The sequence below is a fragment of the Anas platyrhynchos genome, chromosome 36, assembly GCF_047663525.1.
Source record: "Anas platyrhynchos isolate ZD024472 breed Pekin duck chromosome 36, IASCAAS_PekinDuck_T2T, whole genome shotgun sequence".
NCBI classification, from domain to species: Eukaryota; Metazoa; Chordata; class Aves; order Anseriformes; family Anatidae; genus Anas; species Anas platyrhynchos.
The window spans coordinates 3,642,688-3,666,940 of NC_092624.1; the positions used below are offsets into that span (position 1 = coordinate 3,642,688).

At 51.7% G+C, this 24,253-nt stretch overlaps 2 protein-coding genes across 4 annotated transcripts in view; both read left to right on the forward strand.

The window, feature by feature from the left end:
- The window catches only part of LOC140001005 (uncharacterized), a 24,610-nt gene extending 17,506 nt beyond the window's left edge, over positions 1–7,104 (forward strand). For all 3 annotated transcript variants that reach the window (XM_072032151.1, XM_072032153.1, XM_072032152.1), the window contains 4 exons: positions 1,074–1,136; positions 2,142–2,267; positions 5,095–5,430; positions 6,969–7,104. In XM_072032151.1, coding sequence (XP_071888252.1) covers positions 1,074–1,136; positions 2,142–2,267; positions 5,095–5,430; positions 6,969–7,039 — 596 coding nt within the window. In that variant the 3' untranslated portion in view covers positions 7,040–7,104. The remainder of the gene's footprint in view (positions 1–1,073; positions 1,137–2,141; positions 2,268–5,094; positions 5,431–6,968) is intronic.
- Positions 7,007–23,987, forward strand: LOC106014275 (uncharacterized). The gene is made up of 10 exons (XM_072032157.1): positions 7,007–7,305; positions 8,844–9,182; positions 10,721–11,059; positions 12,598–12,936; positions 14,475–14,813; positions 16,352–16,688; positions 18,227–18,563; positions 20,102–20,438; positions 21,977–22,313; positions 23,852–23,987. The coding sequence occupies exons 1-5, from the start codon at positions 7,146–7,148 to the stop codon at positions 14,651–14,653; spliced, it is 1,356 nt and encodes a 451-aa protein (XP_071888258.1). The 5' UTR covers positions 7,007–7,145; the 3' UTR covers positions 14,654–14,813; positions 16,352–16,688; positions 18,227–18,563; positions 20,102–20,438; positions 21,977–22,313; positions 23,852–23,987.
- The last annotated feature ends 266 nt before the right edge of the window (positions 23,988–24,253 follow it).

The window sequence follows — 24,253 nt, forward strand, 5'->3', positions numbered from 1 at the left end:
GTTATGGAGATTAGATATGAGACAGGTGAGCAGAGCCATCCCCAAGCAGGCCTTCAACTGCCTGAAAGCAAAAGTTGGTCCACAGGGAAACCTTCCTGTGAACTCCTCTGCAGTATGTCCTCAAAATAAAAAGCAGCATGAACCCCCTGACACTATAAACCCCCGTTCTTGTGGTGAGGGGCCCAAAACTGAACACAGCATTCAAGTTGCATCCTCATCAGAGGGACAATCTCTTCCCTAGTCCTGTTGGCCACACTATTTCTGATAGAAAATAGGGTGGATTGGGATGGATCAGGTGGATTGATAAGTCTGAGTATATCCATCTTCTGTGGGATGGGGTGCTTAGCAATGTGTCCTCCCTTCCAACTGTCTACATAGAGAGTCCCCAAAGAAAGAGTATGCTGAGTGTGGACATCTGTCTGCAGGACGAGCACACCACATGTTGCGGAGGTTTTGGGGCAGTGGTATAGTGTTACTGGTGGTTTTGTTGGTGGCGGAAGGCTTTGGAGCAGGAGCGATAGTGAGGGAAGGGGATGTGGCGGGAAGACTGAAAAGTGGTGGCTGGAGGTGGAGAGGCTGGATCACCAAGCAGCCCTGCCTGATTTGGTGAGGTGCAAGGATTGGGCTGGTGACAATGATCCCTGCCAGAGTCAGAGGGGTGCTAGGGGTAGTTGGAAGGGGCGTGACCCAAGACCTCCCTCAGAGGCATCTGCTGTGCCACATTGAGGTGGACAGTCCCAGAAGGCACTGCCTTCTAACTCATGGGTCTTGACGTGACTTGTTTTCTTCTTCTCTGGGATGCACGGTGACTGTGCAGAGGAGCTCTGAGCAATAGAGGGTGAGTCTTTCTAATTGCCCACAAGGATTCCCCGAGGGGATACAGGCCTTGCAGGTGGCGAGTGACAACAGCTGCACCAGCAATGGCAGCTGCCCCTGAACCTGCACCACGATCGCGTGAGCCAGTGTGCCAGGGTCAGTTCCAACTGGTGTTCCCTACCTTTGCATTTGTCGTAGAAATGCCTAGTGGCCACTAGAGAAACAAGGGACATTTTTAACGCCGAACTCTCTTGCAGATGCTAGCTCTGCAGCTCCTCCGCAGGCAGACCTGGTGAGAAGGATGAAGGCTCCCCATGCAGGTGAGGATGAGGCTTCATGCACGCTGTCTGGAGGCAAAGGGAAGCGCAGAGGCTGGGAGCAGTGCACTTGTCTTGGGATGAATGAGAAGGGCACTGCTGGGTCCCTTCCTCTGCTTCCTGGGGTCCCATCCTCCCTTGAAATCCCCAGTGTTGCTTCACGGATCCTACTTCACTGCTGGGAAGGTCTCCAGCAAGGCCAGCTTCCATAGATTTGGAATCTTCCGAAGGGCTTCTCCAGAGGTTTCCACCTCTCTGGCCACACTTTGGGAGAGGTGGTGTCTCCCCTGTGCAATGCAGACAGTTCTAGCTCGGTGGGCACACAGGGCTCGGGCATCCTCCGCCTCCGCCCGCTCTCTTTGTGCACTTGCTGCTCCTTCTGGGATGGCAGCTGGTGTGGCACACTGCCAGAGAGGAGGAACCTGGGGAGGTCTGTCATGCTAAAGGCCCACCCCAGCACTGTGCAACCATTGCTCTTGGGGAAAGTACAGTAAGCCTTCTCCATGGCCTGTCCCGAGCACAAAGCACTCTCCGCTCTGCCTTCAGCTTTACCTGTGCACGTGTCAGGAATGGTCATGCCCTTGCAGAGAACCCATCGGAAGGAGGAGGGTGGAGGGGGGAGTTCTGATTAACCCTCGGGGTGGACCACCATGCAAAAGGAACACCAACGGCAAGGAAGAGCTCTAGCTTTTGAAGGCATATAGGAGATGAGAGAAGAGGGTCGGACGTCTCAGCACATGGGTGGAAGCTGCCAGACGGTGAGCGAAATAGTTGCTAGCCTTAGCAGAGATGCTTGCTGACCTTTGCCGTGTTCTTGTCTGGAACTTTCGCCTTCCCCCACACGGTCCCTACCAAAGTCCTGGATCAAGCACACGTCCTTGACATCGTCCATGTCCTATTCTAGCCCAGTGTACTGCTGTGATTGGTAGTGGAAGGCTTTTGCACAATGAGCTCGTATGAAGATGCTGGGCATTTGGCATGTCACTTCTCTTGTTCCTTTTCATTCAGGCAGCAAAGGAGGAATCCCTCTCCTTGGCGTGAGGGTCCTATCAAATAACCAGGTCAAGGCTGCGTGTGAGATTCAATCGCTGCACCAGCAACGGAGTGGACTCTTCCACCGTAATCCATCTTCAGGTAGGAGCTGCCCAAATACTCTGCTCTCCTACACAGTTAGGAGAAGACTCACCTTGGTTGTGTTTTAACCCTGGCTGGCAGCTAAACACCACAGAGGCACTCACTCGCTCTGCCCAAGTGGGATGCAGGAGAGAATCCAAAAGCTAAAAGTGGAGGAACTTGGGTGTTTGAGATAAAGTCGGTTGAATAGGTAAAGCCCAAGCTCCTTTTTCATCCTCAGTCCAACACTCAGCACCATACTAGCTCCAGTAATGAAAATTAACTCTATCCCAGAGAAAATGTGGGCAGCCTTGCAGGGGAGGGCCAAGGCTGACCCGAACTACCCACAAAGAAAATCTGTCCTGGAAGAACAGTGTGTAGAGGGCTGCCTGAAGGGCCCACAGCAGGGAAATGACAGAAGCTTACCGCTCCAGAAATTCTGACTTCCAAGGACCTCCAGCAAGTGCTTTGTCATCTCAACTATCCCCATGCAAATAAGCTGGACCCCAGGCTGCCAGTGCACAGTGCAATTTCCCAGCACAGAGCAGGACAGCCTGCACTGTGTGGAATGCCCTCTTCCCTGTGCTGTAAGGCAAGATCTTCTCTTTCCTCCGCTCCTTCCAGGGGGGGAATGCTTGCAAAGAAAGTTCTTCCCTGGACAAAGGCTTGGAAATCAGCATAGCTGGGGCTCCCTCTGTGGACGTGGCTTTGGTTTGTGAGGAATGGGTTTCCTCTGAATTTTAATGAGGGTCATCAGCTGCAGACGAGAGCCAAGTCCTTGTGGATAAGGCAAGGAGCTAACCAAAGTAATGATTTCCTGAGGAGCAGCAAGGTGCGAGGGTGGAGCTCAGCTGGGATGGCAACCATGTCATTCAGCTGATTACCAAATCAGAAGAGATCAGCTTCCATCAGAACAGACACTGGACAATGCCTTTGAGCACAGGTTACTGTTGAGAACGCCTCTGTCTCAAAGTGCTTGGGTAACACACAGATCAACCTTGGACCATTCTCAGGGTTGGTCAAACATTTCTAGGGGAAAAGCCTGTTGCGCAGAGGAGAGCGAAAGCTAAGGAAAAGGATGAGCGTTCATTACCTGCCCGTGGCTCATACTGTTGCTCCAGCTGAAACAAGCAAACATATAGCAACCACACACATACAAGAGAGACCAAAGAGGGAATTGCCTGGAAAGGATAGGATTTCAGAGCCTTTGGACATTGTCCTTGCAGAGAGGGACAATGTCCCTCTTTGCTTTCTTTGCTTTCTGTGGTGCTATCCTACTCTGGAGCCTCTAGTGTTTCTCAAAAGCTTATGCTACGGAGATAGGAAGGTGTCAAACAAGGGCAGCTCTCTCAGAAGTGGCATCCTCATAAGGGCTTCTCCTGAGATTTTAAACTCTCTGGCCATGTTTTGGGGCTGGTGAAGTCTCACATTTACAATAGAAATTGTTCTATCTCTGTGAACACTGGGTTCTCAGGCATCCTCAATCCCCCTCCTGGCTGTGTTTGTAAACATGATACTCCTTCTGGCCTAGCAGGTGATGGGAGGCATTGTCAGAGAAGAGGAATGTGTGCGGTTTGAGGAAGATAGTGGAGGTTTAAAATAAAAAATCTAGCTGTCGTGCTGTGGTTTAAACCTAGTGGGCAGCTAAAAACTACACATCTGCTCCTTGATGTTCCTCTGTAAGGATATGGGAGAAAAGTGGAAAGGTACTAGTGAGAAAGAACTTAAGCTGAGACAAAAACAATTTAATAAGCAAGACCTATGCTGCAAGAACAAAAAAAGCAAAATACAGAAGTCATTCACTGCTTCTAATTGGTGGGCAGTGGATAAGTAGTAATGTCTCAGAGCTTGTATGGATTCCCACTCACAAACAAAATCAGGACACCTTGCCTGGAAAAAACATCTCTTGACATATCTCTGACTTTTCAAAGATGAAATGCTCTCCTGCTTTCTAAAGACAATGACCCAGGTCCCAGGAAAAAATGTCAGTTTCCCAGGGGCTCTTCTCTTTCTTTCCAGGAAGGACTGGGGAGATAAACATGAGGGCACAGGGAGAGTCAGAGAGAAATAAGAGTGAGAAAACAGCTGACTTGCAGTTTTTGAGTACTTAAAGTGAGCCTATAAAGGAAATGAAAGAGAGTAACTTTTTTATTATTATGATTTTTTCTTCTCAAGAAGACAATGTCAGGACAGGGGCGAATGGCTTTAAACTAAAAGAGGGGAGATTTAGATGAGAGTTTAGGAGGAAGGTCTTCACAGTAAATGTGGGGAGGCTGCCCAGAGAAGCTGTGGCTGCCCAATTGCTGGAGGTGTTAAAGACCAGGTTAGATGAGGCCCTGGGCAACCTGGTCTAATGGGTGTCATCTCTGCCTATGGCAGAGGGTTCGGAACTGTATGATCCTGAAGCTCCCTCCAAAACCTGATATGTTTAAGATTCTGTATGTTTGATTCTGTGAGTATGGGGAAGGAGTCACTTACAGGGGAAAATTGCCATGAGAGACTGAAAGCCCTGGACGAAGATCTAAGGGGAGGGATCTGGAGTCAAGGCATTTGGTAAGCTCCACTTCACTTCCACTGGCCAAGGAGAGCCCACTCAGTCCTTGTGTGGATTCCTTCCTCCCATCCCAATCTGGCTATCAGTAGTGTCCCCCTCCCATAAGACATATCTAAGGGATGGCACCATTTGTGCCACAAAGTACTCTGGAGGTAAGTCCACATCACCACAAAAATCAAAAGAGCATTTTCTATGACCATTCTAAGAGGAAGTTCTCTCCCCCTTTAGAAACATGAGGACGCACTTGCCAGGAAGCAATGTCAGTTTCCCAGTGGCTCCTCTCTTCCTTTGCAGGAAAGACCGTGGACAGAAACACCGCAAGGGCGCTGGAATCCATGCGGGAGATGGAGAGGATTCTGACTGAGAAGCTGGCTGTGTTGCAGAGCCAAGTGGAAGTCTCACAGCACGCAGCCCCACCTCCGGAGGAACTGGCCAACACCCAGACTTCCCTGCAGGCAATCTCTGAACAAATGCAATCTCTGACGACATCTTTGCACAACATAGAGGCTTCTAGAAAGCAAGACCTTGAGGTCCTCAGAGCAGAGATGCAGGCTAAAATAAGCAAGGATTTGGAGGCAGCAAAGACGTCGTGGTCTGAGGAGAACCTGCTGGAGATCGACAATAAACTAGGTGAGCTCGACAATCCCCAAAGAAGCCTTTGACCTGCGGTTTAACTCCAGTGGGCAGTGAAACACTACACAGCTGCTCCGTCATCTTCCTCTAAGAGGATGGGGGAGGGAAGTGGAAAGGTAAGAGTGAGAAAGCACATGGGTTGAGATATAGACAGTTTAATAGGCAAGGCAAGACATCTGCTGCAAGCACAAGCAAAGCAAAATTCAGAAGCCATTCACTGCTTCTGACTGCTGGGCAGATGTTCTGCCGTCACAAGGAAAGCAGGGCTCCACCAGAGGCGGTACTTCACGGGGAAGACCAGTGCCAAAACTGTGAATGTCTCCCCTTCCTCCTTCTTCACCCCAGCTTTTATTGCTGAGCAAGGTGTCGTATGGGATCCCTTTGGGCAGCTGGGGTCTGCTGTCCTGGCTGTGTTCCCCCACTGCAGCTTGGGCACCCCCAACACCGTCCCTGGCAGAGCATGATGACAAGCAGAGGGGCCCTTGACCGTTGGGAAGCACTGCCCAGAACAACTAAATCATCCGCCAGTTAACAACAACATTTTCATCACAAAACCAAAACACCACGTCGTACCAGCTCCAATGAAGACAGTTAACCTAGGCCAGCCAAAAGCTGGGTGGCCTTCTGAAGGCCAATGGTGTCATTCGGTGACACCACTGAATGAGCTAGCCTCCAGAGTTCCCCCATGGTAGTGAGAAGGACAGCCCTTTCTTTGGGAGAGGTCTTGTGTCCCACTCCACTGACACAGCCCCATGACAGGGTAGTGCCTGCTGGTGGTAAGGCTGTTTCTTCTCTCCCTCTTCTTTAAAGGGATTTGGCTTGGTAGTTTATCTATGATGCCTGCACGTGGTGAAAGTTGCAGGTGGGGTTCTAGGAACATCCACCTCCAGGCTCCGACACCGTCCCTCTCTTTCTCACTCACATTGCTCATCAACAAAGAGTCATCCCACCCACGGACCACAGATCCTGCCTGGAGGGATGCCGTGGAGCAGTTTCTGCCCTCCATCCCACCCAGCAACACGCTGACAAGCCTTCGGGCAGGGTCCCGGAGCCTCTTCTCCTTGCCCATCCCTCTGGAATTCAGTCTATGCAAACCAAGGCTTGGACGGTGCAAGGACCTTCTCCATTCTGTCCTCCTCCTCCATCCAGAGCCCAAATAGCACGGACTATGGAGAAGGAGTCACTTGTAAGGGAGAATGCTGTGAAGGACTGAAAGGCCTAGGAAGCGACTGTAGGGGAGGGAACTAGTGTTTAGTCCTTTGGTAAGCCCCAATTCTCTTGCTGCGGCTAAGTAGTGCTCTCTCATCCCTTGTGTGAATTCCCTCCTCCCAAAACGGTCAGTATCCCTTGTGTGGAAAAAACATCTCAGGAACTGAACGTTTCATGCTACAATGAGAATCCACCTTCGCACTGAAATGATAAGAGCATTTTCTCGGACTTTTCTAAGATGAAGTGCTCTCCCCCTTTAGAAAGATAAGGACGCACTTGCCAGGAAGCAATGTCAGTTTCCCAGTGGCTCCTCTCTTCCTTTGCAGGAAGGACTGTGGACAGAAACACTGCAAGGGCGCTGGAATCCATGCGGGAGGAGATGGAGAATTCTGACTGAGAAGCTGGCTGTGTTGCAGAGCCAAGTGGAAGTCTCACAGCACGCAGCCCCACCTCCGGAGGAACTGGCCAACACCCAGACTTCCCTGCAGGCAATCTCTGAACAAATGCAATCTCTGGCGACATCTTTGCACAACATAGAGGCATCTAGAAAGCAAGACCTTGAGGTCCTCAGAGCAGAGATGCAGGCTAAAATAAGCAAGGATTTGGAGGCAGCAAAGACGTCGTGGTCTGAGGAGAACCTGCTGGAGATCGACAATAAACTAGGTGAGCTCGACAATCCCCAAAGAAGCCTTTGACCTGCGGTTTAACTCCAGTGGGCAGTGAAACACTACACAGCTGCTCCGTCATCTTCCTTTAAGAGTATGGGGGAGGGAAGTGGAAAGGTAAGAGTGAGAAAGCACATGGGTTGAGATATAGACAGTTTAATAGGCAAGGCAAGACATCTGCTGCAAGCACAAGCAAAGCAAAATTCAGAAGCCGTTCACTGCTTCTGACTGCTGGGCAGATGTTCTGCCGTCACAAGGAAAGCAGGGCTCCACCAGAGGCGGTACTTCACGGGGAAGACCAGTGCCAAAACTGTGAATGTCTCCCCTTCCTCCTTCTTCACCCCAGCTTTTATTGCTGAGCAAGGTGTCATATGGGATCCCTTTGGGCAGCTGGGGTCTGCTGTCCTGGCTGTGTTCCCCCACTGCAGCTTGGGCACCCCCAACACCGTCCCTGGCAGAGCATGATGACAAGCAGAGGGGCCCTTGACCGTTGGGAAGCACTGCCCAGAACAACTAAATCATCCGCCAGTTAACAACAACATTTTCATCACAAAACCAAAACACCACGTCGTACCAGCTCCAATGAAGACAGTTAACCTAGGCCAGCCAAAAGCTGGGTGGCCTTCTGAAGGCCAATGGTGTCATTCGGTGACACCACTGAATGAGCTAGTCTTCAGAGTTCCCCCATGGTAGTGAGAAGGACAACCCTTTCTTTGGGAGAGGTCTTGTGTCCCACTCCACTGACACAGCCCCATGACAGGGTAGTGCCTGCTGGTGGTAAGGCGGTTTCTTCTCTCCCTCTTCTTTAAAGGGATTTGGCTTGGTAGTTTATCTATGATGCCTGCACGTGGTGAAAGTTGCAGGTGGGGTTCTAGGAACGTCCACCTCCAGGCTCCGACACGGTCCCTCTCTTTCTCACTCACATTGCTCATCAACAAAGAGTCATCCCACCCACGGACCACAGATCCTGCCTGGAGGGATGCCGTGGAGCAGTTTCTGCCCTCCATCCCACCCAGCAACACGCTGACAAGCCTTCAGGCAGGGTCCCCGAGCCTCTTCTCCTTGCCCATCCCTCTGGAATTCAGTCTATGCAAACCAAGGCTTGGACGGTGCAAGGACCTTCTCCATTCTGTCCTCCTCCTCCATCCAGAGCCCAAATAGCACGGACTATGGAGAAGGAGTCACTTGTAAGGGAGAATGCTGTGAGGGACTGAAAGGCCTAGGAAGCGACTGTAGGGGAGGGAACTAGTGTTCAGTCCTTTGGTAAGACCCACTTCTCTTGCTGCGGCTAAGTAGTGCCCTCTCAGCCCTTGTGTGGATTCCCTCCTCCCAAAACGATCAGTATCCCTTGTGTGGAAAAAACATCTCAGGAACTGAACGTTTCATGCTACAATGAGAATCCACCTTCGCACTGAAATGATAAGAGCATTTTCTCGGACTTTTCTAAGATGAAGTGCTCTCCCCCTTTAGAAAGATAAGGACGCACTTGCCAGGAAGCAATGTCAGTTTCCCAGTGGCTCCTCTCTTCCTTTGCAGGAAGGACCGTGGACAGAAACACCGCAAGGGCGCTGGAATCCATGCGGGAGGAGATGGAGAGCATTCTGACTGAGAAGCTGGCTGTGTTGCAGAGCCAAGTGGAAGTCTCACAGCACGCAGCCCCACCTCCGGAGGAACTGGCCAACACCCAGACTTCCCTGCAGGCATTCTCTGAACAAATGCAATCTCTGACGACATCTTTGCACAACATAGAGGCATCTAGAAAGCAAGACCTTGAGGTCCTCAGAGCAGAGATGCAGGCTAAAATAAGCAAGGATTTGGAGGCAGCAAAGACGTCGTGGTCTGAGGAGAACCTGCTGGAGATCGACAATAAACTAGGTGAGCTCGACAATCCCCAAAGAAGCCTTTGACCTGCGGTTTAACTCCAGTGGGCAGTGAAACACTACACAGCTGCTCCGTCATCTTCCTCTAAGAGGATGGGGGAGGGAAGTGGAAAGGTAAGAGTGAGAAAGCACATGGGTTGAGATATAGACAGTTTAATAGGCAAGGCAAGACATCTGCTGCAAGCACAAGCAAAGCAAAATTCAGAAGCCGTTCACTGCTTCTGACTGCTGGGCAGATGTTCTGCCGTCACAAGGAAAGCAGGGCTCCACCAGAGGCGGTACTTCACGGGGAAGACCAGTGCCAAAACTGTGAATGTCTCCCCTTCCTCCTTCTTCACCCCAGCTTTTATTGCTGAGCAAGGTGTCATATGGGATCCCTTTGGGCAGCTGGGGTCTGCTGTCCTGGCTGTGTTCCCCCACTGCAGCTTGGGCACCCCCAACACCGTCCCTGGCAGAGCATGATGACAAGCAGAGGGGCCCTTGACCGTTGGGAAGCACTGCCCAGAACAACTAAATCATCCGCCAGTTAACAACAACATTTTCATCACAAAACCAAAACACCACGTCGTACCAGCTCCAATGAAGACAGTTAACCTAGGCCAGCCAAAAGCTGGGTGGCCTTCTGAAGGCCAATGGTGTCATTCGGTGACACCACTGAATGAGCTAGTCTTCAGAGTTCCCCCATGGTAGTGAGAAGGACAACCCTTTCTTTGGGAGAGGTCTTGTGTCCCACTCCACTGACACAGCCCCATGACAGGGTAGTGCCTGCTGGTGGTAAGGCTGTTTCTTCTCTCCCTCTTCTTTAAAGGGATTTGGCTTGGTAGTTTATCTATGATGCCTGCACGTGGTGAAAGTTGCAGGTGGGGTTCTAGGAACGTCCACCTCCAGGCTCCGACACGGTCCCTCTCTTTCTCACTCACATTGCTCATCAACAAAGAGTCATCCCACCCACGGACCACAGATCCTGCCTGGAGGGATGCCGTGGAGCAGTTTCTGCCCTCCATCCCACCCAGCAACACGCTGACAAGCCTTCAGGCAGGGTCCCCGAGCCGCTTCTCCTTGCCCATCCCTCTGGAATTCAGTCTATGCAAACCAAGGCTTGGACGGTGCAAGGACCTTCTCCATTCTGTCCTCCTCCTCCATCCAGAGCCCAAATAGCACGGACTATGGAGAAGGAGTCACTTGTAAGGGAGAATGCTGTGAGGGACTGAAAGGCCTAGGAAGCGACTGTAGGGGAGGGAACTAGTGTTCAGTCCTTTGGTAAGACCCACTTCTCTTGCTGCGGCTAAGTAGTGCCCTCTCAGCCCTTGTGTGAATTCCCTCCTCCCAAAACGATCAGTATCCCTTGTGTGGAAAAAACATCTCAGGAACTGAACGTTTCATGCTACAATGAGAATCCACCTTCGCACTGAAATGATAAGAGCATTTTCTCGGACTTTTCTAAGATGAAGTGCTCTCCCCCTTTAGAAAGATAAGGACGCACTTGCCAGGAAGCAATGTCAGTTTCCCAGTGGCTCCTCTCTTCCTTTGCAGGAAGGACCGTGGACAGAAACACCGCAAGGGCGCTGGAATCCATGCGGGAGGAGATGGAGAGCATTCTGACTGAGAAGCTGGCTGTGTTGCAGAGCCAAGTGGAAGTCTCACAGCACGCAGCCCCACCTCCGGAGGAACTGGCCAACACCCAGACTTCCCTGCAGGCAATCTCTGAACAAATGCAATCTCTGACGACATCTTTGCACAACATAGAGGCATCTAGAAAGCAAGACCTTGAGGTCCTCAGAGCAGAGATGCAGGCTAAAATAAGCAAGGATTTGGAGGCAGCAAAGACGTCGTGGTCTGAGGAGAACCTGCTGGAGATCGACAATAAACTAGGTGAGCTCGACAATCCCCAAAGAAGCCTTTGACCTGCGGTTTAACTCCAGTGGGCAGTGAAACACTACACAGCTGCTCCGTCATCTTCCTCTAAGAGGATGGGGGAGGGAAGTGGAAAAGTAAGAGTGAGAAAGCACATGGGTTGAGATATAGACAGTTTAATAGGCAAGGCAAGACATCTGCTGCAAGCACAAGCAAAGCAAAATTCAGAAGCCGTTCACTGCTTCTGACTGCTGGGCAGATGTTCTGCCGTCACAAGGAAAGCAGGGCTCCACCAGAGGCGGTACTTCACGGGGAAGACCAGTGCCAAAACTGTGAATGTCTCCCCTTCCTCCTTCTTCACCCCAGCTTTTATTGCTGAGCAAGGTGTCATATGGGATCCCTTTGGGCAGCTGGGGTCTGCTGTCCTGGCTGTGTTCCCCCACTGCAGCTTGGGCACCCCCAACACCGTCCCTGGCAGAGCATGATGACAAGCAGAGGGGCCCTTGACTGTTGGGAAGCACTGCCCAGAACAACTAAATCATCCGCCAGTTAACAACAACATTTTCATCACAAAACCAAAACACCACGTCGTACCAGCTCCAATGAAGACAGTTAACCTAGGCCAGCCAAAAGCTGGGTGGCCTTCTGAAGGCCAATGGTGTCATTCGGTGACACCACTGAATGAGCTAGCCTCCAGAGTTCCCCCATGGTAGTGAGAAGGACAGCCCTTTCTTTGGGAGAGGTCTTGTGTCCCACTCCACTGACACAGCCCCATGACAGGGTAGTGCCTGCTGGTGGTAAGGCTGTTTCTTCTCTCCCTCTTCTTTAAAGGGATTTGGCTTGGTAGTTTATCTATGATGCCTGCACGTGGTGAAAGTTGCAGGTGGGGTTCTAGGAACGTCCACCTCCAGGCTCCGACACGGTCCCTCTCTTTCTCACTCACATTGCTCATCAACAAAGAGTCATCCCACCCACGGACCACAGATCCTGCCTGGAGGGATGCCGTGGAGCAGTTTCTGCCCTCCATCCCACCCAGCAACACGCTGACAAGCCTTCAGGCAGGGTCCCCGAGCCTCTTCTCCTTGCCCATCCCTCTGGAATTCAGTCTATGCAAACCAAGGCTTGGACGGTGCAAGGACCTTCTCCATTCTGTCCTCCTCCTCCATCCAGAGCCCAAATAGCACGGACTATGGAGAAGGAGTCACTTGTAAGGGAGAATGCTGTGAGGGACTGAAAGGCCTAGGAAGCGACTGTAGGGGAGGGAACTAGTGTTCAGTCCTTTGGTAAGACCCACTTCTCTTGCTGCGGCTAAGTAGTGCCCTCTCAGCCCTTGTGTGGATTCCCTCCTCCCAAAACGATCAGTATCCCTTGTGTGGAAAAAACATCTCAGGAACTGAACGTTTCATGCTACAATGAGAATCCACCTTCGCACTGAAATGATAAGAGCATTTTCTCGGACTTTTCTAAGATGAAGTGCTCTCCCCCTTTAGAAAGATAAGGACGCACTTGCCAGGAAGCAATGTCAGTTTCCCAGTGGCTCCTCTCTTCCTTTGCAGGAAGGACCGTGGACAGAAACACCGCAAGGGCGCTGGAATCCATGCGGGAGGAGATGGAGAGCATTCTGACTGAGAAGCTGGCTGTGTTGCAGAGCCAAGTGGAAGTCTCACAGCACGCAGCCCCACCTCCGGAGGAACTGGCCAACACCCAGACTTCCCTGCAGGCAATCTCTGAACAAATGCAATCTCTGACGACATCTTTGCACAACATAGAGGCATCTAGAAAGCAAGACCTTGAGGTCCTCAGAGCAGAGATGCAGGCTAAAATAAGCAAGGATTTGGAGGCAGCAAAGACGTCGTGGTCTGAGGAGAACCTGCTGGAGATCGACAATAAACTAGGTGAGCTCGACAATCCCCAAAGAAGCCTTTGACCTGCGGTTTAACTCCAGTGGGCAGTGAAACACTACACAGCTGCTCCGTCATCTTCCTCTAAGAGGATGGGGGAGGGAAGTGGAAAAGTAAGAGTGAGAAAGCACATGGGTTGAGATATAGACAGTTTAATAGGCAAGGCAAGACATCTGCTGCAAGCACAAGCAAAGCAAAATTCAGAAGCCGTTCACTGCTTCTGACTGCTGGGCAGATGTTCTGCCGTCACAAGGAAAGCAGGGCTCCACCAGAGGCGGTACTTCACGGGGAAGACCAGTGCCAAAACTGTGAATGTCTCCCCTTCCTCCTTCTTCACCCCAGCTTTTATTGCTGAGCAAGGTGTCATATGGGATCCCTTTGGGCAGCTGGGGTCTGCTGTCCTGGCTGTGTTCCCCCACTGCAGCTTGGGCACCCCCAACACCGTCCCTGGCAGAGCATGATGACAAGCAGAGGGGCCCTTGACCGTTGGGAAGCACTGCCCAGAACAACTAAATCATCCGCCAGTTAACAACAACATTTTCATCACAAAACCAAAACACCACGTCGTACCAGCTCCAATGAAGACAGTTAACCTAGGCCAGCCAAAAGCTGGGTGGCCTTCTGAAGGCCAATGGTGTCATTCGGTGACACCACTGAATGAGCTAGCCTCCAGAGTTCCCCCATGGTAGTGAGAAGGACAGCCCTTTCTTTGGGAGAGGTCTTGTGTCCCACTCCACTGACACAGCCCCATGACAGGGTAGTGCCTGCTGGTGGTAAGGCTGTTTCTTCTCTCCCTCTTCTTTAAAGGGATTTGGCTTGGTAGTTTATCTATGATGCCTGCACGTGGTGAAAGTTGCAGGTGGGGTTCTAGGAACATCCACCTCCAGGCTCCGACACCGTCCCTCTCTTTCTCACTCACATTGCTCATCAACAAAGAGTCATCCCACCCACGGACCACAGATCCTGCCTGGAGGGATGCCGTGGAGCAGTTTCTACCCTCCATCCCACCCAGCAACACGCTGACAAGCCTTCGGGCAGGGTCCCGGAGCCTCTTCTCCTTGCCCATCCCTCTGGAATTCAGTCTATGCAAACCAAGGCTTGGACGGTGCAAGGACCTTCTCCATTCTGTCCTCCTCCTCCATCCAGAGCCCAAATAGCACGGACTATGGAGAAGGAGTCACTTGTAAGGGAGAATGCTGTGAGGGACTGAAAGGCCTAGGAAGCGACTGTAGGGGAGGGAACTAGTGTTCAGTCCTTTGGTAAGCCCCACTTCTCTTGCTGCGGCTAAGTAGTGCCCTCTCAGCCCTTGTGTGAATTCCCTCCTCCCAAAACGATCAGTATCCCTTGTGTGGAAAAAACATCTCAGGAACTGAACGTTTCATGCTACAATGAGAATCCACCTTCGCACTGAAATGATAAGAGCATTTTCTCGGACTTTTCTAAGATGAAGTGCTCTCCCCCTTTAGAAAGATAAGGACGCACTTGCCAGGAAGCAATGTCAGTTTCCCAGTGGCTCCTCTCTTCCTTTGCAGGAAGGACCGTGGACAGAAACACCGCAAGGGCGCTGGAATCCATGCGGGAGGAGATGGAGAGCATTCTGACTGAGAAGCTGGCTGTGTTGCAGAGCCAAGTGGAAGTCTCACAGCACGCAGCCCCACCTCCGGAGGAACTGGCCAACACCCAGACTTCCCTGCAGGCAATCTCTGAATAAATGCAATCTCTGACGACATCTTTGCACAACATAGAGGCATCTAGAAAGCAAGACCTTGAGGTCCTCAGAGCAGAGATGCAGGCTAAAATAAGCAAGGATTTGGAGGCAGCAAAGACGTCGTGGTCTGAGGAGAACCTGCTGGAGATCGACAATAAACTAGGTGAGCTCGACAATCCCCAAAGAAGCCTTTGACCTGCGGTTTAACTCCAGTGGGCAGTGAAACACTACACAGCTGCTCCGTCATCTTCCTCTAAGAGGATGGGGGAGGGAAGTGGAAAAGTAAGAGTGAGAAAGCACATGGGTTGAGATATAGACAGTTTAATAGGCAAGGCAAGACAATTGCTGCAAGCACAAGCAAAGCAAAATTCAGAAGCCGTTCACTGCTTCTGACTGCTGGGCAGATGTTCTGCCGTCACAAGGAAAGCAGGGCTCCACCAGAGGCAGTACTTCACGGGGAAGACCAGTGCCAAAACTGTGAATGTCTCCCCTTCCTCCTTCTTCACCCCAGCTTTTATTGCTGAGCAAGGTGTCATATGGGATCCCTTTGGGCAGCTGGGGTCTGCTGTCCTGGCTGTGTTCCCCCACTGCAGCTTGGGCACCCCCAACACCGTCCCTGGCAGAGCATGATGACAAGCAGAGGGGCCCTTGACCGTTGGGAAGCACTGCCCAGAACAACTAAATCATCCGCCAGTTAACAACAACATTTTCATCACAAAACCAAAACACCACGTCGTACCAGCTCCAATGAAGACAGTTAACCTAGGCCAGCCAAAAGCTGGGTGGCCTTCTGAAGGCCAATGGTGTCATTCGGTGACACCACTGAATGAGCTAGCCTCCAGAGTTCCCCCATGGTAGTGAGAAGGACAGCCCTTTCTTTGGGAGAGGTCTTGTGTCCCACTCCACTGACACAGCCCCATGACAGGGTAGTGCCTGCTGGTGGTAAGGCTGTTTCTTCTCTCCCTCTTCTTTAAAGGGATTTGGCTTGGTAGTTTATCTATGATGCCTGCACGTGGTGAAAGTTGCAGGTGGGGTTCTAGGAACATCCACCTCCAGGCTCCGACACCGTCCCTCTCTTTCTCACTCACATTGCTCATCAACAAAGAGTCATCCCACCCACGGACCACAGATCCTGCCTGGAGGGATGCCGTGGAGCAGTTTCTGCCCTCCATCCCACCCAGCAACACGCTGACAAGCCTTCGGGCAGGGTCCCGGAGCCTCTTCTCCTTGCCCATCCCTCTGGAATTCAGTCTATGCAAACCAAGGCTTGGACGGTGCAAGGACCTTCTCCATTCTGTCCTCCTCCTCCATCCAGAGCCCAAATAGCACGGACTATGGAGAAGGAGTCACTTGTAAGGGAGAATGCTGTGAGGGACTGAAAGGCCTAGGAAGCGACTGTAGGGGAGGGAACTAGTGTTCAGTCCTTTGGTAAGCCCCACTTCTCTTGCTGCGGCTAAGTAGTGCCCTCTCAGCCCTTGTGTGGATTCCCTCCTCCCAAAACGATCAGTATCCCTTGTGTGGAAAAAACATCTCAGGAACTGAACGTTTCATGCTACAATGAGAATCCACCTTCGCACTGAAATGATAAGAGCATTTTCTCGGACTTTTCTAAGATGAAGTGCTCTCCCCCTTTAGAAAGATAAGGACGCACTTGCCAGGAAGCAATGTCAGTTTCCCAGTGGCTCCTCTCTTCCTTTGCAGGAAGGACCGTGGACAGAAACACCGCAAGGGCGCTGGAATCCATGCGGGAGGAGATGGAGAATTCTTACTGAGAAGCTGGCTGTGTTGCAGAGCCAAGTGGAAGTCTCACAGCACGCAGCCCCACCTCCGGAGGAACTGGCCAACACCCAGACTTCCCTGCAGGCAATCTCTGAATAAATGCAATCTCTGACGACATCTTTGCACAACATAGAGGCATCTAGAAAGCAAGACCTTGAGGTCCTCAGAGCAGAGATGCAGGCTAAAATAAGCAAGGATTTGGAGGCAGCAAAGACGTCGTGGTCTGAGGAGAACCTGCTGGAGATCGACAATAAACTAGGTGAGCTCGACAATCCCCAAAGAAGCCTTTGACCTGCGGTTTAACTCCAGTGGGCAGTGAAACACTACACAGCTGCTCCGTCATCTTCCTCTAAGAGGATGGGGGAGGGAAGTGGAAAAGTAAGAGTGAGAAAGCACATGGGTTGAGATATAGACAGTTTAATAGGCAAGGCAAGACATCTGCTGCAAGCACAAGCAAAGCAAAATTCAGAAGCCGTTCACTGCTTCTGACCGCTGGGCAGATGTTCTGCCGTCACAAGGAAAGCAGGGCTCCACCAGAGGCAGTACTTCACGGGGAAGACCAGTGCCAAAACTGTGAATGTCTCCCCTTCCTCCTTCTTCACCCCAGCTTTTATTGCTGAGCAAGGTGTCATATGGGATCCCTTTGGGCAGCTGGGGTCTGCTGTCCTGGCTGTGTTCCCCCACTGCAGCTTGGGCACCCCCAACACCGTCCCTGGCAGAGCATGATGACAAGCAGAGGGGCCCTTGACCGTTGGGAAGCACTGCCCAGAACAACTAAATCATCCGCCAGTTAACAACAACATTTTCATCACAAAACCAAAACACCACGTCGTACCAGCTCCAATGAAGACAGTTAACCTAGGCCAGCCAAAAGCTGGGTGGCCTTCTGAAGGCCAATGGTGTCATTCGGTGACACCACTGAATGAGCTAGCCTCCAGAGTTCCCCCATGGTAGTGAGAAGGACAGCCCTTTCTTTGGGAGAGGTCTTGTGTCCCACTCCACTGACACAGCCCCATGACAGGGTAGTGCCTGCTGGTGGTAAGGCTGTTTCTTCTCTCCCTCTTCTTTAAAGGGATTTGGCTTGGTAGTTTATCTATGATGCCTGCACGTGGTGAAAGTTGCAGGTGGGGTTCTAGGAACATCCACCTCCAGGCTCCGACACCGTCCCTCTCTTTCTCACTCACATTGCTCATCAACAAAGAGTCATCCCACCCACGGACCACAGATCCTGCCTGGAGGGATGCCGTGGAGCAGTTTCTGCCCTCCATCCCACCCAGCAACACGCTGACAAGCCTTCGGGCAGGGTCCCGGAGCCTCTTCTCCTTGCCCATCCCTCTGGAATTCAGTCTATGCAAACCAAGGCTTGGACGGTGCAAGGACCTTCTCCATTCTGTCCTCCTCCTCCATCCAGAGCCCAAATAGCACGGACTATGGAGAAGGAGTCACTTGTAAGGGAGAATGCTGTGAGGGACTGAAAGGCCTAGGAAGCGACTGTAGGGGAGGGAACTAGTGTTCAGTCCTTTGGTAAGCCCCACTTCTCTTGCTGCGGCTAAGTAGTGCCCTCTCAGCCCTTGTGTGGATTCCCTCCTCCCAAAACGATCAGTATCCCTTGTGTGGAAAAAACATCTCAGGAACTGAACGTTTCATGCTACAATGAGAATCCACCTTCGCACTGAAATGATAAGAGCATTTTCTCGGACTTTTCTAAGATGAAGTGCTCTCCCCCTTTAGAAAGATAAGGACGCACTTGCCAGGAAGCAATGTCAGTTTCCCAGTGGCTCCTCTCTTCCTTTGCAGGAAGGACCGTGGACAGAAACACCGCAAGGGCGCTGGAATCCATGCGGGAGGAGATGGAGAATTCTTACTGAGAAGCTGGCTGTGTTGCAGAGCCAAGTGGAAGTCTCACAGCACGCAGCCCCACCTCCGGAGGAACTGGCCAACACCCAGACTTCCCTGCAGGCAATCTCTGAATAAATGCAATCTCTGACGACATCTTTGCACAACATAGAGGCATCTAGAAAGCAAGACCTTGAGGTCCTCAGAGCAGAGATGCAGGCTAAAATAAGCAAGGATTTGGAGGCAGCAAAGACGTCGTGGTCTGAGGAGAACCTGCTGGAGATCGACAATAAACTAGGTGAGCTCGACAATCCCCAAAGAAGCCTTTGACCTGCGGTTTAACTCCAGTGGGCAGTGAAACACTACACAGCTGCTCCGTCATCTTCCTCTAAGAGGATGGGGGAGGGAAGTGGAAAAGTAAGAGTGAGAAAGCACATGGGTTGAGATATAGACAGTTTAATAGGCAAGGCAAGACATCTGCTGCAAGCACAAGCAAAGCAAAATTCAGAAGCCGTTCACTGCTTCTGACCGCTGGGCAGATGTTCTGCCGTCACAAGGAAAGCAGGGCTCCACCAGAGGCAGTACTTCACGGGGAAGACCAGTGCCAAAACTGTGAATGTCTCCCCTTCCTCCTTCTTCACCCCAGCTTTTATTGCTGAGCAAGGTGTCATATGGGATCCCTTTGGGCAGCTGGGGTCTGCTGTCCTGGCTGTGTTCCCCCACTGCAGCTTGGGCACCCCCAACACCGTCCCTGGCAGAGCATGATGACAAGCAGAGGGGCCCTTGACCGTTGGGAAGCACTGCCCAGAACAACTAAATCATCCGCCAGTTAACAACAACATTTTCATCACAAAACCAAAACACCACGTCGTACCAGCTCCAATGAAGACAGTTAACCTAGGCCAGCCAAAAGCTGGGTGGCCTTCTGAAGGCCAATGGTGTCATTCGGTGACACCACTGAATGAGCTAGCCTCCAGAGTTCCCCCATGGTAGTGAGAAGGACAGCCCTTTCTTTGGGAGAGGTCTTGTGTCCCACTCCACTGACACAGCCCCATGACAGGGTAGTGCCTGCTGGTGGTAAGGCTGTTTCTTCTCTCCCTCTTCTTTAAAGGGATTTGGCTTGGTAGTTTATCTATGATGCCTGCACGTGGTGAAAGTTGCAGGTGGGGTTCTAGGAACATCCACCTCCAGGCTCCGACACGGTCCCTCTCTTTCTCACTCACATTGCTCATCAACAAAGAGTCATCCCACCCACGGACCACAGATCCTGCCTGGAGGGATGCCGTGGAGCAGTTTCTACCCTCCATCCCACCCAGCAACACGCTGACAAGCCTTCGGGCAGGGTCCCGGAGCCTCTTCTCCTTGCCCATCCCTCTGGAATTCAGTCTATGCAAACCAAGGCTTGGACGGTGCAAGGACCTTCTCCATTCTGTCCTCCTCCTCCATCCAGAGCCCAAATAGCACGGACTATGGAGAAGGAGTCACTTGTAAGGGAGAATGCTGTGAGGGACTGAAAGGCCTAGGAAGCGACTGTAGGGGAGGGAACTAGTGTTCAGTCCTTTGGTAAGCCCCACTTCTCTTGCTGCGGCTAAGTAGTGCCCTCTCAGCCCTTGTGTGGATTCCCTCCTCCCAAAACGATCAGTATCCCTTGTGTGGAAAAAACATCTCAGGAACTGAACGTTTCATGCTACAATGAGAATCCACCTTCGCACTGAAATGATAAGAGCATTTTCTCGGACTTTTCTAAGATGAAGTGCTCTCCCCCTTTAGAAAGATAAGGACGCACTTGCCAGGAAGCAATGTCAGTTTCCCAGTGGCTCCTCTCTTCCTTTGCAGGAAGGACCGTGGACAGAAACACCGCAAGGGCGCTGGAATCCATGCGGGAGGAGATGGAGAATTCTTACTGAGAAGCTGGCTGTGTTGCAGAGCCAAGTGGAAGTCTCACAGCACGCAGCCCCACCTCCGGAGGAACTGGCCAACACCCAGACTTCCCTGCAGGCAATCTCTGAATAAATGCAATCTCTGACGACATCTTTGCACAACATAGAGGCATCTAGAAAGCAAGACCTTGAGGTCCTCAGAGCAGAGATGCAGGCTAAAATAAGCAAGGATTTGGAGGCAGCAAAGACGTCGTGGTCTGAGGAGAACCTGCTGGAGATCGACAATAAACTAGGTGAGCTCGACAATCCCCAAAGAAGCCTTTGACCTGCGGTTTAACTCCAGTGGGCAGTGAAACACTACACAGCTGCTCCGTCATCTTCCTCTAAGAGGATGGGGGAGGGAAGTGGAAAAGTAAGAGTGAGAAAGCACATGGGTTGAGATATAGACAGTTTAATAGGCAAGGCAAGACATCTGCTGCAAGCACAAGCAAAGCAAAATTCAGAAGCCGTTCACTGCTTCTGACCGCTGGGCAGATGTTCTGCCGTCACAAGGAAAGCAGGGCTCCACCAGAGGCAGTACTTCACGGGGAAGACCAGTGCCAAAACTGTGAATGTCTCCCCTTCCTCCTTCTTCACCCCAGCTTTTATTGCTGAGCAAGGTGTCATATGGGATCCCTTTGGGCAGCTGGGGTCTGCTGTCCTGGCTGTGTTCCCCCACTGCAGCTTGGGCACCCCCAACACCGTCCCTGGCAGAGCATGATGACAAGCAGAGGGGCCCTTGACCGTTGGGAAGCACTGCCCAGAACAACTAAATCATCCGCCAGTTAACAACAACATTTTCATCACAAAACCAAAACACCACGTCGTACCAGCTCCAATGAAGACAGTTAACCTAGGCCAGCCAAAAGCTGGGTGGCCTTCTGAAGGCCAATGGTGTCATTCGGTGACACCACTGAATGAGCTAGCCTCCAGAGTTCCCCCATGGTAGTGAGAAGGACAGCCCTTTCTTTGGGAGAGGTCTTGTGTCCCACTCCACTGACACAGCCCCATGACAGGGTAGTGCCTGCTGGTGGTAAGGCTGTTTCTTCTCTCCCTCTTCTTTAAAGGGATTTGGCTTGGTAGTTTATCTATGATGCCTGCACGTGGTGAAAGTTGCAGGTGGGGTTCTAGGAACATCCACCTCCAGGCTCCGACACCGTCCCTCTCTTTCTCACTCACATTGCTCATCAACAAAAAGTCATCCCACCCACGGACCACAGATCCTGCCTGGAGGGATGCCGTGGAGCAGTTTCTGCCCTCCATCCCACCCAGCAACACGCTGACAAGCCTTCGGGCAGGGTCCCGGAGCCTCTTCTCCTTGCCCATCCCTCTGGAATTCAGTCTATGCAAACCAAGGCTTGGACGGTGCAAGGACCTTCTCCATTCTGTCCTCCTCCTCCATCCAGAGCCCAAATAGCACGGACTATGGAGAAGGAGTCACTTGTAAGGGAGAATGCTGTGAGGGACTGAAAGGCCTAGGAAGCGACTGTAGGGGAGGGAACTAGTGTTCAGTCCTTTGGTAAGCCCCACTTCTCTTGCTGCGGCTAAGTAGTGCCCTCTCAGCCCTTGTGTGGATTCCCTCCTCCCAAAACGATCAGTATCCCTTGTGTGGAAAAAACATCTCAGGAACTGAACGTTTCATGCTACAATGAGAATCCACCTTCGCACTGAAATGATAAGAGCATTTTCTCGGACTTTTCTAAGATGAAGTGCTCTCCCCCTTTAGAAAGATAAGGACGCACTTGCCAGGAAGCAATGTCAGTTTCCCAGTGGCTCCTCTCTTCCTTTGCAGGAAGGACCGTGGACAGAAACACCGCAAGGGCGCTGGAATCCATGCGGGAGGAGATGGAGAATTCTTACTGAGAAGCTGGCTGTGTTGCAGAGCCAAGTGGAAGTCTCACAGCACGCAGCCCCACCTCCGGAGGAACTGGCCAACACCCAGACTTCCCTGCAGGCAATCTCTGAATAAATGCAATCTCTGACGACATCTTTGCACAACATAGAGGCATCTAGAAAGCAAGACCTTGAGGTCCTCAGAGCAGAGATGCAGGCTAAAATAAGCAAGGATTTGGAGGCAGCAAAGACGTCGTGGTCTGAGGAGAACCTGCTGGAGATCGACAATAAACTAGGTGAGCTCGACAATCCCCAAAGAAGCCTTTGACCTGCGGTTTAACTCCAGTGGGCAGTGAAACACTACACAGCTGCTCCGTCATCTTCCTCTAAGAGGATGGGGGAGGGAAGTGGAAAAGTAAGAGTGAGAAAGCACATGGGTTGAGATATAGACAGTTTAATAGGCAAGGCAAGACATCTGCTGCAAGCACAAGCAAAGCAAAATTCAGAAGCCGTTCACTGCTTCTGACCGCTGGGCAGATGTTCTGCCGTCACAAGGAAAGCAGGGCTCCACCAGAGGCAGTACTTCACGGGGAAGACCAGTGCCAAAACTGTGAATGTCTCCCCTTCCTCCTTCTTCACCCCAGCTTTTATTGCTGAGCAAGGTGTCATATGGGATCCCTTTGGGCAGCTGGGGTCTGCTGTCCTGGCTGTGTTCCCCCACTGCAGCTTGGGCACCCCCAACACCGTCCCTGGCAGAGCATGATGACAAGCAGAGGGGCCCTTGACCGTTGGGAAGCACTGCCCAGAACAACTAAATCATCCGCCAGTTAACAACAACATTTTCATCACAAAACCAAAACACCACGTCGTACCAGCTCCAATGAAGACAGTTAACCTAGGCCAGCCAAAAGCTGGGTGGCCTTCTGAAGGCCAATGGTGTCATTCGGTGACACCACTGAATGAGCTAGCCTCCAGAGTTCCCCCATGGTAGTGAGAAGGACAGCCCTTTCTTTGGGAGAGGTCTTGTGTCCCACTCCACTGACACAGCCCCATGACAGGGTAGTGCCTGCTGGTGGTAAGGCTGTTTCTTCTCTCCCTCTTCTTTAAAGGGATTTGGCTTGGTAGTTTATCTATGATGCCTGCACGTGGTGAAAGTTGCAGGTGGGGTTCTAGGAACATCCACCTCCAGGCTCCGACACCGTCCCTCTCTTTCTCACTCACATTGCTCATCAACAAAGAGTCATCCCACCCACGGACCACAGATCCTGCCTGGAGGGATGCCGTGGAGCAGTTTCTACCCTCCATCCCACCCAGCAACACGCTGACAAGCCTTCGGGCAGGGTCCCGGAGCCTCTTCTCCTTGCCCATCCCTCTGGAATTCAGTCTATGCAAACCAAGGCTTGGACGGTGCAAGGACCTTCTCCATTCTGTCCTCCTCCTCCATCCAGAGCCCAAATAGCACGGACTATGGAGAAGGAGTCACTTGTAAGGGAGAATGCTGTGAGGGACTGAAAGGCCTAGGAAGCGACTGTAGGGGAGGGAACTAGTGTTCAGTCCTTTGGTAAGCCCCACTTCTCTTGCTGCGGCTAAGTAGTGCCCTCTCAGCCCTTGTGTGGATTCCCTCCTCCCAAAACGATCAGTATCCCTTGTGTGGAAAAAACATCTCAGGAACTGAACGTTTCATGCTACAATGAGAATCCACCTTCGCACTGAAATGATAAGAGCATTTTCTCAGACTTTTCTAAGATGAAGTGCTCTCCCCCTTTAGAAAGATAAGGACGCACTTGCCAGGAAGCAATGTCAGTTTCCCAGTGGCTCCTCTCTTCCTTTGCAGGAAGGACCGTGGACAGAAACACCGCAAGGGCGCTGGAATCCATGCGGGAGGAGATGGAGAGGATTCTGACTGAGAAGCTGGCTGTGTTGCAGAGCCAAGTGGAAGTCTCACAGCACGCAGCCCCACCTCCGGAGGAACTGGCCAACACCCAGACTTCCCTGCAGGCAATCTCTGAACAAATGCAATCTCTGACGACATCTTTGCACAACATAGAGGCATCTAGAAAGCAAGACCTTGAGGTCCTCAGAGCAGAGATGCAGGCTAAAATAAGCAAGGATTTGGAGGCAGCAAAGACGTCGTGGTCTGAGGTGAACCTGCTGAAGATAGACAGTGAACAAGGTGAGCACAGTAATTTGCAAGCAGGCAGACTCCCTAAAAGCCAAAATTATCTTTCATCATTCA